The sequence below is a fragment of the Solanum tuberosum genome, unplaced genomic scaffold (assembly GCF_000226075.1).
Source record: "Solanum tuberosum cultivar DM 1-3 516 R44 unplaced genomic scaffold, SolTub_3.0 scf00234, whole genome shotgun sequence".
NCBI lineage: Eukaryota > Viridiplantae > Streptophyta > Magnoliopsida > Solanales > Solanaceae > Solanum > Solanum tuberosum.
Window position 1 is genome coordinate 820,015 of NW_006239168.1, and position 12,085 is coordinate 832,099.

The window sequence follows — 12,085 nt, forward strand, 5'->3', positions numbered from 1 at the left end:
TTCACTTGAATAACCAATTTTCTCCCACTTCTCCATTTTCTCTGCCATGGTTATCAAACAATGCATAACAATTTGTTCAAATGTGAGTTTTTATATCCTTGTATGGAACAAACTCTAACCACAAGAACAGATGTACACATTGTTTAAATTCCAGAGTTAGATACAAAGTAAAGAATTCAAACAGCTATAGTTCTTCCAATAAATAGTTAAAACCAGCAAACACTTGTGAACCGATTATCCATCTCATCTCTTCACGATAGCAGGGAGAGCCCAGCTCGAGAAAGAGACACCGATGCATATTCATGGCTAGCAACAAGTGTTGTGTTGCATCTTAAACCTCAATAAATGATCAGTTGAACCTCCTTTTGAGTGATCTAAATAATGTCAGCAGGACGAAATAGGAATGTATTGTTGGGAAAAAATTGGTGATATTGAATTTGGTTTCTTTCCACTTGTTCTGCTTAAAGCTAGTATGAGGGTCTGGAGGAAAACTGGGACTCCAGACCAAACCCAAAATCAACCTCAGAACGACCAATTGGCGACCTGTCACTTCCTCTACCTCTAACATCACCAATTTCCTCAGAGTTACGACGTTGGGATATCTTCATAATATCATCTCCAATATCAAGATCGTCTTCCACCTTAATTCGTGTATCCCCATCAGAGATATTTATATCTGTTTCTTGAATGTTACTCTTAGGAGGCTTTGACGCCCCTTCCTGTACATAGCTGCGAAAATTGATTTTTGAAGGTTCAATCCTTGAGCAGAATAGTTGAAGAAAATTTTTTATGCATCCCCGGTTATACACCCTGTTGTCTCCCTTATAACGAAAGTTCTCATATGTGGTCTGCAGAAATCATTAGCAATAAAACAAGTCAAAATTGTATAATGAGAAGGCGATCAATCTCCTTCATCGAACAGCAATTATAAAGCCACTAAAAGTTGTATATCTATCAACTATTTTTTCTTAAAGTGTGATAGGATCACAAAAAATATTCATACAGTTCCTCTTTCAACAGCACTCTTTTTTTACTACTAAAAAGTTACTCCTTCAGATGTTTTTCCAATTCTTTTTCTTTCGGAAGTTATGGAAGACAAGAAGAATAAAGTTTAAAATAATAGAGCATCTTATGAAATAGAACAAATGGAAAAAGAGCATGAGATGGAACAAACTTAGGCATTTGTTCTTTATAGCTAAATCAACAAGTCTAGCCCGTAGAGAGGCTCTTATGAGGAATATATGAACCATCATCATGAACAAAGAAACAACACACTGACAGATTGGCAAGGGGGAAAAAAAACATTAGAAAGAAACATATATTACTCGAGGAAATACGTGTTTTACATTTTAAATTAGATGATCTCAAGTCTTAACTATAGATAATATTCTTGAAATAAAACATTCCACTTCCTCGAATATATATGAATTAACAAAATCATACAAACATTTCACATTTTTCTGGAAAAACAACCCTTGAAAAATAACCAACAAAATGTAAAGAAGAAACGTCAATAAAGAATTCCCTCCATGATAGCAAATAGAGGCCAAAAGGGAGTCATTATCTTCTACTTTTCTCCAAATCATTTGTATTAAACTTTCTAAATGCATGGACAAGTGTCACTGACAAGCCATCAATCATTTGGAAGGGATGCATAATTTTGTCCAATAACACCATGACAATAATGGAGTCATCATCTAGGAATAAAAAATATTACTATGATTGATAGTACTCAGATGCAATACAGCAGAAAAGCGTTAAATTATTAATTGTAAGAGGTTTCAAACCAAACTAACCTGATTTGTACCAATGAGATACAAATGGAAGCCAGTAAGACCTCCAACAAACCACAGTGCAATAAAACAATAGGCCATCAATGCTGCAGATGCCGGTGATTCTTTGATAGCTTTCCAAAGAGTTCCAGAATCATCCATAAGAAGTTTCAGATACAAAGCCGATATGGAAAAGACGAAAACACAAAGGAGAGCTGTTGAAGAAACAAATAGAAAGAAGCACCGATAGTTCCGCTGTGCACCAACAAAGAAGAAGAGAAAAAAGGAAAGTGTCTCAAAAGGATATCGAAACAGCACTTAGAAAAGAAGAAGAGCTTCTCTTCTCCTAAAATTTGTATATTAACTTTTTTCCAATATCAACATTTTGGAGTCAGGATACAGTTGGCACATTTCATCTTTAAATGAACCAAATAAATTAGGAAGCGTAAGAAAAGTAACAAATAGAGAATTCTCCATGGAACTTCAAGAAAAAGAAATAGTAATGAAAAAATGGATGTACTTACCTTCCCAATGCATTGACCCACCCAAGGGCAATGATGATCAAATCGCTCCACACAATTATCACATACCGAGCAATGAGAGCATCTTGGTGGACGGTACAACATGCATGTTTCACAATATTTAACTCGTACAGGCAAACCATTCACAAGGACTTCTTTGAAGCGAGGCGGTTTACTGCCAGTTTCAACGGAAGCTGAAGAATCATACCCTAGAACTTCCTCTGGAGGATGAGAATTACGAGGAACAATGCCAGGATCCTTTGCTGATGTTGAAAGTAGAAGTATAAAGACCTATGGCAACCAATACCACATTAGGATATTGAAATACTAAGAAACAACAGAATAGAGCATTATGATGATACTATAGGATTCCAACTGCTGTAAACCACATGCCCACCCCAAAAGAATATATGTGTGTCTTCAAGAATGAGTGCTAACCTTATGAGAAGAAAAGAAGAACGCACGTTGGCAGTTATGAAAGTTAAGCAAAAAACAGGGGTAAAGGCAGCTGGCAACAATGTAAGCAACAGGGTGAGCAAGGTGGGTATCTTGGTAGAAATCAAGCCTCTACTTCTTTTTGGGAGGGAAAAAGGGGAAGGCAGAAACTCATAGACAGATTTCTGTTCAAAAAATTGAAGAAGGAACACATGAAATTTTCCTGAAACGCATGCAAAGTGGATCATTAACAGACGCTAAAAGGAAGAGTTAAGAAACTAACATAAATTGTGAAGACAATAGTTATCACCAAAATTGCATATCCTGCACTTTCTCGTTGGAGTTCAAGCACGAGATTTCTTGCCACAAATACACAAAATAGAACAACAGGGACAAGGATGAGCGTGAAGGTGATAATCAATGACTTAGCATCTGGTCCAAATATTAGCCTCCCACCAAGCAAGAATTTCTGCACATTACATAAACCACAAAAAAAAAAGAGTCAAGTACAAGGACATATGTCCAAGTGAAAAATAGCATACTCATACTCAGTCGCAAAATCAAAAGATAGATTCTTGTTTTAGGAAACAAACAATTGATCACAATACGTAGCTACTTTACAGACAGCAAATTTAAGAAGTTCCCTTGGGTGTTGAAGGTGAATTGGGGTGTCACAGTCACTTCTCTTTTTCTTTTTCGATAGGACAGTTTTTTTTTAAGGAGAAACCATAGTTTTTAAATTTGAGGTTGTAAATTTCAAGTGCACTCATGTTTGAGAAGATGAGAGCTTTTTCCTTCCAGATGGTCACTAGGCACCAAAAGATCCTTTTATTGATCAAAGAAGGCTAAGATCCCCAGCTACATTACAGTTTCCGAGGAGTCCGTAACAAGTAGCAAAGCCTAGTAGAACAGAAAAATTGTCTTTGATTCATTTCACCAATTGGTGTTTTAACTGAATCACATAGTTGGTATACCCTTAAACCACCATGACATATTATATATTACCCCTTCTAAACAAAAGATGTATCAACTTATGGCCTACCTACAAAAAATGACTAACATTAGGAACTTGCAAGTTTGATCGACGAGTCCCTGGTAATTGGTATTGCATCTCAATGTTCAAGCCTCCACTGCCTTTCAGTAGACTAACTCCAACATAAACGAAACTGTGATCTAAATTTTGCACTAAATTTTAAACTTAAAATCTCAAACATAAGTAAAGATGAATTACAGGTGCTCTCTGTCGGTACCAATATCACAACTATGCTTGCATATATTGGACTTAGGAGATCCTATTTCTATCAGCTGACCCTAGTCCACTAATAGGAACAACTGCTTTCTATGTTCAATAAAAACTTCCAGATTACACCAGAAATTTCCAGGCAGCTCATATTTCTGCAAATACTGTGATGCTCACATTTACTGACTTTTCATCAATTTGAATTGAATTATTTATAGTTAAAGGATAAAAATATTGACAATCACAACAATGTCATGTATTTATAGCACAGATGAATTATGATTTTACCTCTATCTATGGAATATGCTATCTATATATATATTACAGAGAAAAAATTCATAACAATACAATCTTTCCTTTGGGAAGAAAAGTACAACCATGATCACATATTTTGCAAGTGTCATTCAGCATTTCTCTTGCAATGAGAAAAGTAACCTGCTAATAGTGATTGTCAAAAGCAGTATGTCCAAAGGATAGCTCGTGAACAGACACATATAGAAGAATACGGGCATGAGAAAAAAAATCTTGTCTCGTTCAAGAGACCATTCACCTCTTTCCATTCAGACCTTTCTCGTCTCTTCCTGCCAGTTTGATGCTGCTGATATTTCGACAGCACTGTGTTTCCTCTGCGATGTCTATTAATTTTTTTTTAATAAATGGTACCCACTGCCTATTCATGTCTATTCCCGCGATTGTTCTAGCAGCACATGCCATGTTTAACATCAGCATCAGTACGCTGACAAGTTTGTCATCATCCGTGAACAAGTTTGTAGTAAACACTTAGTTTCTGTACAACAACACGTTTTGGTTAATGCATATTAAGTGTCATGTTACCATCCGGTAACACGTCTTCAGTCAACGCTCAATCAGCAAAGTTACAAAAGACTGCGGGGAATATCCATACAGTCAATTACAACATCTCCCTAGCAGCTCCAAAAACTCCATATATTGATCTATATTATCAAGGAAACTGCTTTTACACTAGCAAACAAAATATGTAAACACTTAATTTAACTCTAGAAATATGGTCTTTTTGCCCATCAAAACAAGCTTTATTTCTTTCTAGCCAGATAGTCTAGTATATGCACAAAGGCATAGTTCTCCAGATTTGCTTCAAAGCTTTGTGTGTTCTCTGGTGCTGCCAACTCTCCAATAATTCCTTCACACACTGAGGCATGATCCAAGAGATCCCGCAAATACTGAAGAAAAATTCCCAACATTGTCTAGCTATTCTGCAATGCAAAAGAAGGTGATTCACAGTCTCCAACTCTTCTTCACATAAGTATCATTGATTACTTAGTGCAAAACCCTTTTTCTGAAGATTATCCTGAGTAAGGAAAGCTCCCCATGCTACAATCCAACCAAAACAAGCTACCTTTATAGGAGCTTTAGTTCCCCAAATCCCTTTCCATGGCCAACTAGTATCACAAAATCTTGTTTGCTTCATTAGAAGGTTATAGCACTTTTTTACTGAAAAGGTTCCATCATACTAGCTATCCATACTAGTGAATCCCCTTTACTCTGATCAATGTGGGTATAATCCAGTTGAAGGAGCAATAGACAAAAGTCGTCAATTTCCCAATCATTCAAATTCCTTCTAAAATTCATCTGTCATACCGTGTTGAAATAAAAATCAGCCACAACTCCATCTTTGTTATTGCAACAACTGAAAAAAAGAGGAAATTTTTGTTTCAAGCACTCATCAGTCATCACCCGTCCATAAGTCAGTCCAAAATCTAATTTTTGCTCCATTCCCCACCTACAATTTGGTGAATTGTTGAAAGTTGAAACTTGGCCCATAACTTACAAATCCCTTTCCATACTCCCCCTCTAGTGTATGAAATATTTGAAGGGGGGGTTCCAGCCTTGCCTGCTACCATAGATTGGTTCAATTATTTTGATCCAGACCACCCCTTCGTTCCTGCTAAATCTCCAAAGCCACTTACACAACATGCTTTTATTGTGCAATCTCAAGTTTCTAATTCCCAATCCACTCCCTTCCTTTGCACTAGTGACCACTTGCCATCTAACTAAGTGAAACTTTTTGTTGCTACTATTTCCTTCCCATAAGAACTTATTCCTCATAGAGTTCATCTCTTTCAATTGCATCAGCCATAGCAAATAATGACATTAGATAGGAAGGCATACTATCAGTTTAAATAGCATCACGTGATTAATTTGCCACACATAGCCCAGCGCTCACCATCGACATTGACATTCAATAATCCTTTACCAGTCAACACAGTTGGTGGAATGTTGTTGTCCAACTATACATCACTGTCCAATAACTTGTTTCTAATCAGGACGAAGTTAGCACCACAATGTCATCAGCGCCATGGCATTATTTGGTTATCAGAGCGACAAATTATTAGCAACTCAAGTTGATTCACCTTAAGCTTGACGGGTCATATTAAAATATAAGATAATTAATGGCATGGCAATAAATGCACCGCTATTAAAGTCAAGATCAGTGCTATAGTAGTAAGTTGTGTAATAACTGTATAAATAAGCCAATACCACAATTAACGCAATCAAGCAGTGCATTAGTGCACTGCAGTCAATCCTTTATCAAGCTCATATATATTTCTATATTTTCTACAATCTCACTAAGGTATGTAATCACTCTTCATAGCTGTCGAGTGCTTCCTAACTTTTAACACCTATGTCAGGTGGCTCTTGTATCTTATGTGCATCAAGAGAGAAACATTTTTTTTGGATAAGTAGTTTAATTGATGTAAGAAGGAGAAATCCCCATATTCAAGTCATATATCAAAAACATCAAGTTAATAAGGATGACATTTGTTCTTTCTTAATTTCCACTTTACCTTAGATTTTCACAGCTAGAAGTGCCAAATCTTGCAAAAGTCCTTATAATTTTAGGCCCTGAATGACAATCCTACTAGAAATATCAAAATTCAGGTCAAAGAGTATGCCCCGCGTCACACCAGATGTAGTATGTTGAGACCATAACTATCGCTTTGATGCTAAGTTGCTTGGACTCTTCACTTTTGCTACAGCATCCGTGTCGACACGACATGGGTGTGGGATCCATACCCAATCGGGTCAACAGATTTTGGGTACTTTGACCAAAATCGATGGAGAAATTCCGGACAGGTTCAATTATTTCTGTAATCTAAACAAAAGCTCGTGAAATTGAAGAAAATGGAATACCTTGTATAGAAATTTCTTAAGACACTCCCTTTCCTTTTATCTCCTTCCAAGATTCTCCTCTTATTAATATTTTCTCCTAAAGTTTTCTACATAATATCTCATAATTTAGGTTTTATAGCTCTATTTTTAGCCGAATCCCTGCACCCGTATTAAAACCTGAATCCATATCCCCAAATCTTAAAATTTAGCTCATGAAGGATCCGACCTCTAGATCCATACCCGTATCAAATACCCGCAACTTAGCATTGAGGAGCAAAGCTCTTAAATGATGAAATTACAAGTTCCCATTAGTAATCATGAAGGATTACTAGGAAGACATCATCATAGGCTTAGTTCAAGTGGCAACTATTGAGGAACTTGTGATTACGTCACATGTTCAACCCCTACATCATGCAAATTAAGCCTAATATTTAAGTGGAAAAGGGTAGATGAACGAACCCATTATTTCCAAGTTTCAAAGGTTGTTGTTGATCCTAACGGTTGGCCCCAACGGAATTCTTGATCACAATTTATTTCATCAATGCCGAGACTTTATTGAACTAACGAACTAACTAAAACTAACGAACTAACTACAACTAACTAAAACTAACGAACTAACTACAACTAAAGAACTAACTAAAACTAACGAACTAACTACAACTAACGAACTAACTAAAACTAATGAACTAACTACAACTAACGAACAATTATTCCTTCCTCTAATGCTAAATAGCTCATTGGACCATAAGAAACCATCCGAGACTACTAACCATCAACCACACGTATCAGCTACCTCCCACCAGAACAAATACCAAGTAATTCCATCCATCAAGACTCAAACAAATGGAAAGAACTGACATACTGTTTTCATCCTTTACTTAGGTTTGAACATGAGACTTCATAATTCTCATCCCACCTCATTAATCACTATTCCACCAAATTTTACTTCTTCACAGCTATTTCAAGAATTTGAAATAGCCATCCATAGAAAGTAACAAACCAGAAACTCAATACAAAGAACCCCACAAACACAACTCAATTCCAACACCCCCAACCCCAAAAGACCAAAGCTTTCATTTTTTTTCTCATCAACACAAGCTAACTCTTAAAACAGTAAACCCCACATCAAATTCCAGCAAAGTAACACCAAGCCATCAATCTTTATTACAATATAACCACACCCAATTATCAATAAACTTCAAAACAAAACATAACCTCAACCAAAAAAAATAATCAAGAAAGCAAAATTATTGTTAAATAAATATATAAACTAGTAAGAGGTGCTTACATTGTTGGCCTTCCAAGACTGGTACACGAGCTTAGGCTGTTTAGCCATGAAAGATTGATTCTTTGTCACTTTGCTAAAGCAACAAGAAGAAGAAAACACAAGTAAAAATTATTTACTTTCATTAAATTTTTTTGTCCCTTTTTTGGCTTTTTGTTCAACTTTTAAATGGCGCTTATGTTGTTCAAATGCGGTGGATTTAATGATGGTTTGTTAGCTTTTTATTTTTTTATTCTATAGTTTTTTCCATTAATACAATAATTTTTCTCTTTTTCTTTTTACTTTCCGTTCTAATCAATTAGGACATTTCTCTTTTTCCCTTTGACCAGGTGTAAATCAGAAATTGATTTGTTGTAAAAAAGAAGTGTTAATTTTTATTTTGAAAATAATTTGTTTTGATTTTAAGTAAACAAATAAAAAATTATGTCACGTAAAAGGTTAATATCTCGTGTAATGCTCCCTCGAATATAATGTTATTAATATGATATATTGAGCTACATGACATAGTATTTTTTATTGAATCATATATATTTGAAAAGCGATCTTTAATTACCCATTATCATTTAATTCCATTATCAATAAGATATCTGGTATATAACAATTTTTTACACCAAAAAAATCACAGTAAATAAATTTTATTAAGTTTCTTTAAATGGCTAAATTCTTGGACAATGAATAAGATTTTTAAACAATGAATAAGATTTTCCTTTAAAATACTGCATATATAGTTCATTTTTTTAAAGAGTATCCCCCATTTGATTTTTATTTATCCACTTTAAATTTTATTTGTTTCATAAAAAGCAATAATTGATAAAAGTATTTTACTACAATACCCAAATTAAATTAGCATTTAGTCTTAGCTTGCGTTGGAACATACAATATGAATTATTAATTTTAAATAACCTTTTGAATATGCAATTTGAGATCATCAAATTGCAGAAATCACATACTTTTGAGGCAAAATTACAATTTATCCCTTAAAAAATTATAATTACAGAAATCCCTCATTTTCGCGCATCAGATTAGTGTATCAGCGCTTATATTATTGTATCTCGCGCATCAGATTAATGTATCAGCACATCAGATTAGTGTATCTCGCGCATCAGATTACTCGTGCATCAAATTAATGTATCAACACTTATATTATTGTATATCGCGCATGTATCAGCACTTATATAGCTCTGATACATTAATCTGATGCGCGAGATACAATAATATAAGCGCTGATACATTAATCTGATGCGCGAGATACAATAATATAAGCGCTGATACATTAATCTGATGCGCGAAAATGAGGGATTTTGGAAATTTGTAAAACTTATAGGGGATAATGGTAATAAGTAAACTAAAAGGTGGGATTTCTGTAATTTTTCCTATAAAATTAAAGCATCAGAATTAATTTATATTTGGTAAAAAAAAAAAATTATCCTTTTGAATAAGCATATAAAAAAAAAGTATGCATACTCATCTTACAAATATTATTCGTAACTAGGGAATTTATCCGCTCTTCACGCGGTGGTTAAAATTTTTAAGGGTTAATTTTACAAAACTCACCTCACTTCCCCAGTGGTTTACAATATTACGTATACCTTCCTTATTTTGATTTATTTTAACCATTCTTTAAATTTATTTAAAAAAATATAAATTAATTATAATATGACAACTTTGTCCTTTTGTATTAATTTCTTCATATTAATCCACATTATTTTAAAAAATGACTTATAAAATGAAAGTTTTAAAAACAAATCAATATGAAGAAGTGTGAATCTTTGTTTGGTAAAAAAAAGATACGTTTATATATATTTATATAATATATATTATAGTATAAAGTTATTTGTGTTGATTTATTTTTAAAGTATTTATTAAATGTCACGACCCAATATCAACTTCACACAAATTTTCACATACCATTTTTCAACTACCATTCATACCATCATGTATCTCATGTCAAAACTCAAAGACATCCTTGGTCACTCCAATAATTATGTATATTATAAGCTCATAACCTCTACTCACCATCAAATTCCTACGTAACACATCATAACAGTTTATATCGTCCCATCAACAGTTGGAATCAAAATTCAAGTTTTTCACTGCAAGTCTACGTTCGTGGTAGTATGTTTTGTCAAGGTATGAATTGGTAAGGTAAGAATTGATCAATCGTATGGGGTATTGAGCATTTGGAAGAACATGTGCAAAATTTGGATCGTAAAGTTTGTTACTTTTGGTTGTTAAAAGGCCTAAAGAAGTGTTTCACTTAAAAGCTTTTGTTTAGAGTATAAGGTAAAATGTCATGGATTGTTAGTCAAAGGATAATATTGATAAGCGAGTTAGCGAAAGGAACAATGGTTTGGTATATTAAAGAGTTCAAGGTATTTAAAACAAATTCATCATGGAAAGAATTTAAGAGATGTGAAGGAATAAGACCTCTTATATAGACTATTGGTTCGAAGTGAAGGTTGTATGGATTTTCATATATAAGTTCTAATATGATTATGGATGTGAATTTGTTCGATATAGACTTATTAAGGTTCTATCATCGACTTTTATAAAGATGGAGTTTTAGTATTAGGTGACAAGCAATGATGTGTGAGAGATTCTATGTGGTTATGTCGAGATAGATTGTTCAAAATATGATAGGTAACTTATGAATGTTAAACGGAGTGATTGTTCGGTTATTAGAGGCAAGTGGATTTCTAAACCTTGTTAAGTGTATGGAATTCGTGTATTTCCTTGTAATATGTGTTTGGGGGTAATGAGACTTGGTGATTGGATTGACTTGTCCACATTGATTAATTCTAATGATGAAAAAGGGGTAATAAAAGGCAATGTGATTAATTGTTTGTGTGTGATGTGTTGAGAATTGTTTGTGACGGGCATTGGTACGAGTACCGGTGTATAAAGGGAAAGTTTATTACTATAGTATACGGATTGTAATCCGAGAATGTCAAGCATATGGGCATTAGCTGATATTATTGACTTGATTTATTATGTGTGATTGTTTTCTTTATTGAACTCGTATACTAGTGATAGCTGAGGTGATTACATATCATATTGATAATTGATTGAGATGCACCATCCCTTTTATTGAAATCATATTGTGCACATGCATTGACATGAGATTGAGTATAAGATGGGCACGTGGAGATCGTCCGTGCTGGGGATGGTGAAATGTTAAGATTATAACTTGGGCACGTGGAGATCGTCCGTGCAAAATTTGTTTGATTTATGATAGTGCGTTGAGATCGTCCGCACAGACACGTGGAGATCGTCCGTGTCGGTATATGGACCTCGTGAGTCCCCCATGGGTCATGACCTCTCGATGTATTTCCGATGAGTATCATGTATATACGGTTGAGAGAGTACTTGGTATTCTGAGGCATATCATTTCATGGTGTCATACTGCATTGCATCCCATGACATCCTTTATTCTTGATGATTATGTGTTTTATTGGTGGTTGGAAGTACTTGATGTTTGATTACTTCTATTTGATGAACTTGATCTTGTGTGTTGCTAATATTGTAAGTGCCTTTTTGTGGAACTTTGATTGATGAATATTGAGCTTGTTGTTGAGAATATGTGATTGTTAGAATGTTGTTGTTGAGATATGTGCTTGTAAATTGTAAATTGTTAGGTTGAGCTAGTTGTATATAGATTGTAGTTGTGAAGGTTCGGTTGGGG

The 12,085-nt window shown here is 34.5% G+C and overlaps 1 protein-coding gene across 1 annotated transcript; it reads right to left on the bottom strand.

Annotated features, from left to right (window-relative positions):
* Positions 1-8,586, bottom strand: LOC102603095 (protein S-acyltransferase 8-like). Its single transcript, XM_006357282.2, has 5 exons — positions 8,407-8,586; positions 3,012-3,197; positions 2,297-2,584; positions 1,797-2,027; positions 1-848 (listed from the first exon to the last, which is right to left on the bottom strand). Exons 1-5 carry the CDS (start codon positions 8,452-8,454, stop codon positions 468-470), a joined length of 1,134 nt encoding a protein of 377 aa, XP_006357344.1. The 5' UTR covers positions 8,455-8,586; the 3' UTR covers positions 1-467.
* Positions 8,587-12,085: the final 3,499 nt, after the last annotated feature.

What these genes read in the sequence shown, in the direction of transcription:
- LOC102603095 (XM_006357282.2), bottom strand. Translation starts at nt 8,454, where the DNA reads ATGGCTAAACAGCCTAAGCTCGTGTACCAGTCTTGGAAGGCCAACAAT. An exon ending in AGTCTTGGAAGGCCAACAAT is followed by an intron (nt 3,198 to 8,406) that starts GTAAGCACCTCT and finishes TGTAATGTGCAG; the next exon opens with AAATTCTTGCTTGGTGGGAG. An exon ending in TGGGTCAATGCATTGGGAAG is followed by an intron (nt 2,028 to 2,296) that starts GTAAGTACATCC and finishes GTTGGTGCACAG; the next exon opens with CGGAACTATCGGTGCTTCTT.